Genomic DNA, 7,189 nt, shown 5'->3' on the forward strand with positions numbered 1-7,189 from the left:
CCACTGAGTTCTCCCCAGAGAGGGAGGCAGCCCCCCTCCTCCCCCCGGCACATGGCACGGAGGCTTTTAGGCTGGTTTTCGCCGGAGTTCACACAAATCTCGCCTTCCCCGTTCCCACCCCCCCTTCCCCGCGCAACTGAACTCAGCCATTGAGCCCAGCGAATGGTTTATTTCCCAGGTTAGCACAAAGCAGGGGTCTCTGTGTGCCCCTGGAACCAGCAGAACAAAACGCACAAAGACGTTAGAGGGCCATTTGTAACCAAATCCCAACACACCAGATACTGTTGGGATTATGTCAGAAATATTTTCCCAGAATGCCCTCCCCCCATGCTCCCTCCTACAGATGTTCAGCCCCCACACCACAGATGTTGTTCCTCTTGGAAAATGAGCTTTCCCCTTCCTCTCCCAAATGCCCCTGATGTTTTGCACATTGCCTTCGCCGAGGTCTCTTTTCCACCCTGCCCTCCGCGTCCCCCCCTTCCCCGGTCCCTCGCTGACGAACGCGCGGCAAGGCCAACCTGCCTCCTGGCGCGGGGCTGAGCGGAGGGCCGCAGGGCTCTGCGGGGACGTCGGCTGCTGGGCGCCACTGTCCCCCTCGCCTCGTCCCCGCCATGCCCGTTAGAAAAGCCCTCTCCCTGTTTTGGCCTCTTTCCATGCGCAACCTCCGGGCTCTTCAGGCCTGCTCCAGGGGGGCTCGCCGGAGCGCGGTCCCCTCAGAGAACGATGGAGGGATGCGAGCCAGACCCCTCGGAGGGTCCCGGCGCCTTCCCACGGGCTCGGCGTCACGCCGCTCTCCTCTGCTGTGCGCCGAGCCAGAGGGGGACGCAGACGGCTTGGCGGAGCACGGCTCCTCGCTGGCAAGGGCCTTCGGCAGCAGTTTGTTCCTCGGGGATGCCGGGCGCGTTTCAGACACCAGAGGGAACGGCCAGACCTTCCCCTCCAGCACCGGCAGCCCACGCGGAGCACGCAGGGGGATGGCCTGGCAGCCCATCAGGGCCCCACTCCAAGCCCTGTGACAGACAGACAGACAGACAGATCTCCGTCGGGAGCGGGCTTGCACTGCCAGTGCCCCCGCTCACCAGTGCTGGCCTCCTCCCCGGCCGGCCTGGCTGCCGGCAGCCCGCCTGTGCGGAGCCGGCCCGTCTCTCCCTTGCCATGGCTCCGTGAGCTCCGGCGGGAGAGCAGCGGGTCCCGGCCGGCCCCGGCGCACGAGGGCGGAAAGCTGAGGGCACGCAGCGCCATTGCAGGATCGGCGCTTCCTCCTGACCCGAGCGCGCACCCGGCCACGCCGCGGGGGAGCGATGCCAGCCCCGGGGCTCCATCGCGGCAGCAGGGCTCGGCTCCATCCTTCCCTCCTGCGCTAGTGGCGGCAGCCGGGAAAAAACGTTTGTTCTGACACAGTCGGGGCTGCCGAGCTGTGTCAGGCGCTTTGATGGCCGGGGCGGGAACCTCGACCGCTTCCTCTGCCAGTGGCAGAGCCGAATCCAAGAGCCGCAGAGCATGCGGGAGCCCGGGATGGGCGACACGAAGCAGGAGTCTCCCAAGGACTTCAGATGACGCCTCCTCTCCGGGACGTCGCAGCTCTTCTATGCGTTACGAGCCACTTCTCTCCTGTCTTTTTTCTCTCCCCAACAGGTTATATAGGCAAAGACAAGCCAGAGCGGGATCCCGGAGAGGCGCGAAGCGGTGGAGCCGTACCGACCTTGGGGGCGTCTCGCCGTTTCCAGCAGCGGGGCCCAGCCAAAGCCCTGTACTCATCACGAGCAAGAACGGGAGTCTCCGCTGGTCTCCCAGGGAGCTCGGGGGCCGCACGGGGTTTTTTTCTTCAAAGATAGAGTTTATTGCTAAAAATGTTTTGATCAGTGATAGCTCATATTTACATTGATATGTTTTTAAAGGAATATTCAAGTAAACATTTCCAATAGTTTCTGGCATAATCTCTAGCTTTTTTTCCTATACACAAACGTTAAAAATAAATAAACTGTACACAGAAAATTTCCTTTAACATCTCTACACGACTATATGTATTCCCACACAACAAAACGATTCCACTCTTTCATAAATTTGTACTTTTCTTTAAAATTTCCTCCTTAATTAATCGTTATACACTTAAAAAAAAAACCCTAGAGAGCTTGGCAAATTAGTTCAAACATCAGTGACAAGGTCTGAAGAAGACAAAAAAAAAATACAGCACAGAGAAACAACCGTCTTCGGGGATGCTGCCGTTCTTCCTTTTCTCTTTTTTTTTTTTTTTTTTACCCCCCCTCCCCCTTTTTCCTTTTGATAAAATCATCTTTACAGGAAATTTCTGCCCTTCCCTTCAGCAGGGAAATGCTCAGGTTCTGTGGGGATGGGTTTAAAATGTGGTCCTATGTCTTTAAAATAATAATAATAACAATAATAATTATAATAATAATAAAAAAACAGCTGCGATTTCCCCCCTTTCCTTTAAAATCTCTCTATTTACACGGCTGGTAATTTTTTCTTTTTTTTTTTTCTTTTTTTTTTTTTTTAGTTTTTTATTTTCCTTTTGTTAGAAGGCTATATACGTATAAAAATAGACATCTGATTGTAGTGCTTTACTGTGCCTTTGGCCTGCCCTGCAGTTCCTGGGTTCGCTTATTCCCCTTTCAAATAAAATAACATTAAAATAAGTCCAACGAAAAAAAAACCCCGAAAAACCCAAAAAACCAACCAAAACCCGGTTCCTCCCCCCCACCCCGCGCTGGGGGGGGTGGGAAAAAGAAAAAACCAACCCCCCCCCCCCCAAAAAAAAACCCCCACCACCTCATCCAAACGGCGGCAGGCGGCGGCGCGGGGGCTAGCAGGAGCACTTGCACTCGGAGATGAGCGGGTACTGGACGGGGATCCAGGTGCAGTACTTCTGGCTGGACCAGCCCTGGCAGTGCCAGCGCAGGAAGGTCTTGGTGACCGACTTGACGGGCTTGCAGAACATGCCCTCGGGCAGCGAGCAGGACTTCTCGGCGAAGCAGTTGCCCTCCTTGATGTAGCGGGGCCAGAAGCGGACGCCCAGGTCCTTCCAGGTGTAGAGGACGGGGCAGTAGGTGTACGCCCAGAGCCACTGCAGCACCTTCCTCCGCGCCTTCTTGCCCACCTTGAGGCGCGGCCCCTGGGGCGGGCCCAGCTCCAGCCGCCGCAGCTCGGCCGGCAGCGCCGCCCGCCCCCGCCCCGCCGCCGCCTCGGCGCCCGAGGCGTTGGCCGGCCCCGGCACGGCCACGGCCATGAAGCCGGGGTCGAAATGGCTGCCCAGCTTCTTCCTCAGAGTCCTCTCGTCCAGGTCCTGCTCCTTGGGGTCGTACTCGGGGTCCGGGTGCTCCACGATGTCTTTGACGGGCAGGTTGTCGCTGGGCGAGGGTCGCAGCCGCAGGAAGGGCTGCCCGCCCGCCGGGCGCAGCAGCCCCAGGCAGGAGCAGAGCAGCAGCGCCCGGATCGCCGTCATGCTCCGGGCGGGCCCCCGCCGGCCCCGGCTCGGCGCTGGCTTCCCCGCGGGGCTGGCGCGGCGGGCTCGGCTCCTAGCGCTGCCCGGCGGCGCCTGCCAGCTCCGGGGGACTCATAAATAGGCAGAGACAAAAGTCCGGCGAGGCCCGTTACTTTAAATAGCTCGGCCGGCGTTGTGTGACAGACGCATCTGAGGCTCGCTCCGCGCCCGCGGCCGCTGGCTCCCCGGGGCTCCCCGCCGGGCCGGCTCCAGCCGCGGCCGAGAGCGCCGGGGGGTCCGTGCCTCCCCCGCGGGCGGCGGCGGGGCAGGGCAGGGCACGGTGGCGGCCGAGCCTTCCTCCTCCTCCTCCTCCTCCTCCGCCGCCGCTCTCGCTCGCTCCCCCCCCAAAATTCACAGCGGACTCGTCTCCATCGCCATGGTGACAGCTGGGCCGAGCCCCACGACAGCTTGTCTAGACGGTGTGACAGGGTTTGGCGTGAGACCGGAGCCCGAGAATAAAACCCTCCTTTATAGCCGGGCGAGCCGGCCGAGGGGGCGGGGAGGAGGGTCACGGCGCCGCGGCCCGCTCGGGCGGCCCCTGCGCGGCCACCGCCGGGGCGCGGGGCTCAGGCGGCGGCGGGCGGCGGCGGCGGCAGCGCCCGCGGCCCGGCCGGGCTCCTCCTCATGGCGAGCGGCTGGGGCGGCCCGCGGCCCCCCGGGGCATCCTCGGCGGGGCGGGGGGGGTCCCCGGCACCGGCGCGGCTCGGCGAGGCGGCGCGCCCCGGCTCCCGGCGCGGTCCCTCTCGGCGCCCGCCGCTCCGTGCGGCTCCTCGGCGGGGGCGGGCTCGGCCGCCGTTCAGCAGCCCCGGCGACCCATGCTGCTGCTGCCGCTGCCGCTGCTCCGGGGGCCCGGTCGGCCCCGCCGCGCTCAGCGCATCCAGCCGCGGCTCCGCGCCCTGCGCTGCCGGCTCGGCTCGGCGCGGTGCAGCGCAGCGCGGCCCGGCGGGGCTCGGCTCGGCTCGGCGGGGCCGGGTTCAGCGCAGCTCCCCGGTGCAGCTCCCCGGTGCAGTGCGGTGCAGCCCGGCCCGGCGCCGCCGCGCAGCTCCCCGCCGCCCTCGCGCCCGCCGCCCGCCCGCCCGCCGCGCGCTGCCGCGCCGCCGCTCGCCGCCCAAGTTAAATACGCGCCCGGCGCGCGGCCGCCCCGCCCCCGCTGTCACTTTCGCCGCGCGCTGAGTGACAGCCGCGCCCGCGCGGCCGCCGCCGGGTCCTGCCGCCGCCCTCCCCCGCTGCCGGCCCGGGGCGAGCGAGGCGAGCGAGCGGGGCGAGCGGCGCGAGCGGGGCGCTGGCCCTGGGCCGGGCAGCGGGTGCCGCAGGGCCGCGCAGCGGCAGGCGCCGGGGCCGCATCCGGCCGGGGCGCGGCGCTGGGCTCGGAGCGCCGGCCCCCGAGGCAGAAGGAGCCCTCGCCGGCCCTCGGCAGCCTCCGCGCCGGCCCGGGGCAGCGGCACAGCCCGGGGCAGCTGGGCCCTGGCTCTGCCCCTGCTTTGCACAGCCGCTCTGCTGCCCCGTCGCGTCTGCTCCTCCACAAGACCCCACGCCACCTCCAAAGCGCTCTTCCAGCGCGCTTCGTTCCTGCCGGCGAGCAGGGCGCCGTGTCCCGACAGCCCCTCCTGGGCAGCGCCCGGGGGCAGCACCCCACGGCGCACAGCCCCTCCTGGGCAGCACCCGGGGCAGCACCCCAGAGCACACAGCACCTCCTGGGCAGCACCCGGGGCAGCACCCCAGAGCGCACAGCACCTCCTGGGCAGCGCCCGGGGGCAGCACCCCACAGCGCACAGCCCCTCTGGGGCAGCGCCCGGGGGCAGCACCCCACGGCGCACAGCCCCTCCTGGGCAGCGCCCGGGGCAGCACCCCAGAGCACACATCACCTCCGGGGCAGCACCCGGGGGCAGCACCCCACAGCGCACAGCACCTCCTGGGCAGCGCCCGGGGGCAGCACCCCACGGCGCACAGCCCCTCCGGGGCAGCACCCGGGGCAGCGCACCAGAGCAGCACCACCGCATGCGCCCCAGCGCCTGCAGCTCGGCGCAGGAGGCCGCAGCCTTCCAGGAGCATCACTCTCACCCGAGGCGGTGTCCCCGCATCCCTCAGCGCGACACGGTGTGACAGCAAGCCGGGTCGCATCGGCGGCTCTTTCTTCACCCCCTTCTCAGCGGTGTGGGGCTAAATCTCTTGGCGGAGAGCTGGACCCACAACCTGTGAGGCACAGAGGGTGGGAGCCTGGTGTGTGTCAACACAGCAAAAACCCAAACCCTTCTCACCTCCTTTACCTCCACATTGCTCGGCACTGAGCTCACACTTGAACCATGTCCAGAAATTGGACACACAGCTGGCTCCTCCAGGCTGACAGTGTGTAAGAACATTCCTGCCCATGCCAGTCACTCCCTCCCAAAGGCATGAGATAACCAGCTACCCACTGGGGCCAAGGCAGGGCGCGGAGGGAACGAGGCCGATCGCGGGGCCAGTTTCTCACCGTGATGTGCTTACGGCCCGGCAGGCGAAGCGGAGGGCCGCAGTGGCGGGCCAGCCAGGAGCGCCCCGCCGGGGCACGCTGGGCAGCAGCGGAGCTGGCTTCGCTCAGCAAACTCATCAACGCAGCATTTCCCCCAGGTCTCCATCTCTTCGTCATCCCAGAAGTGCCAAATGTTGGGTTCAGACAGGAGAAGAAAACAAAACCCCCCAAAACGGAGAGGTCGGACATCCAGCCCCGAGTCTGCGTGGAGTCAGAGCATCCCCTGGACTTCAGGGAGAGAAAGGTGCCGTGCGCCGGCGCAGGAGCCGGTCACACCGCGTCCTGGGTATTTACAGTGCGCAGGATTAGAGTGCGCGGTTTAAACGTACCCAGCCTTTCTTCCCTTGCTGTGGATTTCTGCTATCGTGGTTCCGGCTTGGTTTGCTGAACCCTCAGCTTTTCTTCACTCCTTTGGCTCACACACACTGCAGTTAGAGTCATGAAACAATACTGTTCCCCAGCTCTTTCATCGTTAGCTCTCAAAAGAATTTGCAGAAGAGGTGCGTATCATTATCCCTCGATACTGAGTAATATCAGTAAAACGTTCTTATGACCGATTTTCTGACCCTGATACGCATGCGACGCTTGAGCCGAAGTCAGCCTCGCTGTGCAGGCCGGTGCGCCTCTGCCTTCGCTCGCTGCTGGGTGGGAAAACGCGGGTCCCGGCGGTGTCGGAATTAAAGCAAACCCAGTAACGAGAAGCAGCTCAGGGCAGAGACACCCGCGAGTCAGGAACGGGGCAATTACTCAGCGAGATGTACGGCTGCTGGCACTGCTGCCTCAGTAAATCCCGGTGAGGGGATTAACATCTGACTGTAATTGTAATAATAAAACCCGACATGTATACGGCATTTTTCATCCTGAAGGATCCCAAAGCACTCAAGTAACTTAATTCCTTCAGCTGTCTCCCGGACTTCACAAACACGCCTCTTCATCGTCCCGCGCCAGGCGAGGGTGGCTTCGCTCTGGGCACGCGCACGTCACCTCGACAGGTCCCCGTGGGAGAGGAGAGGCTCCCCAGGGCGGGCTGGGGAAGGCTTCCCCTCTCGCAGGCAAGGACTGGAAAACGGCGCTTGCCGGGGGCTTGGGAGACCCTCCCGCCTTTCTAGCAGGCAGCCCGCGGTGGGCTAACCGCCGCGCTCTTGGGCTAGCCGCCGTGAAGCATTTCGTTCGGCGTTCTT

The 7,189-nt window shown here is 64.3% G+C and overlaps 1 protein-coding gene across 1 annotated transcript; it reads right to left on the reverse strand.

Moving 5' to 3' along the window:
* Positions 1-571: 571 nt before the first annotated feature.
* LOC148051973 (noggin-2-like) lies at positions 572-3,882 on the reverse strand. The gene is made up of 2 exons (XM_087732759.1): positions 2,788-3,882; positions 572-1,010 (listed from the first exon to the last, which is right to left on the reverse strand). The coding sequence occupies exon 1, from the start codon at positions 3,458-3,460 to the stop codon at positions 2,822-2,824; it is 639 nt and encodes a 212-aa protein (XP_087588885.1). The 5' UTR covers positions 3,461-3,882; the 3' UTR covers positions 572-1,010; positions 2,788-2,821.
* Positions 3,883-7,189: the final 3,307 nt, after the last annotated feature.

This window comes from Nipponia nippon, unplaced genomic scaffold, assembly GCF_047370975.1.
Source record: "Nipponia nippon isolate SJK-2023a ecotype South Korea unplaced genomic scaffold, ASM4737097v1 scaffold_5, whole genome shotgun sequence".
Lineage (NCBI taxonomy): Eukaryota > Metazoa > Chordata > Aves > Pelecaniformes > Threskiornithidae > Nipponia > Nipponia nippon.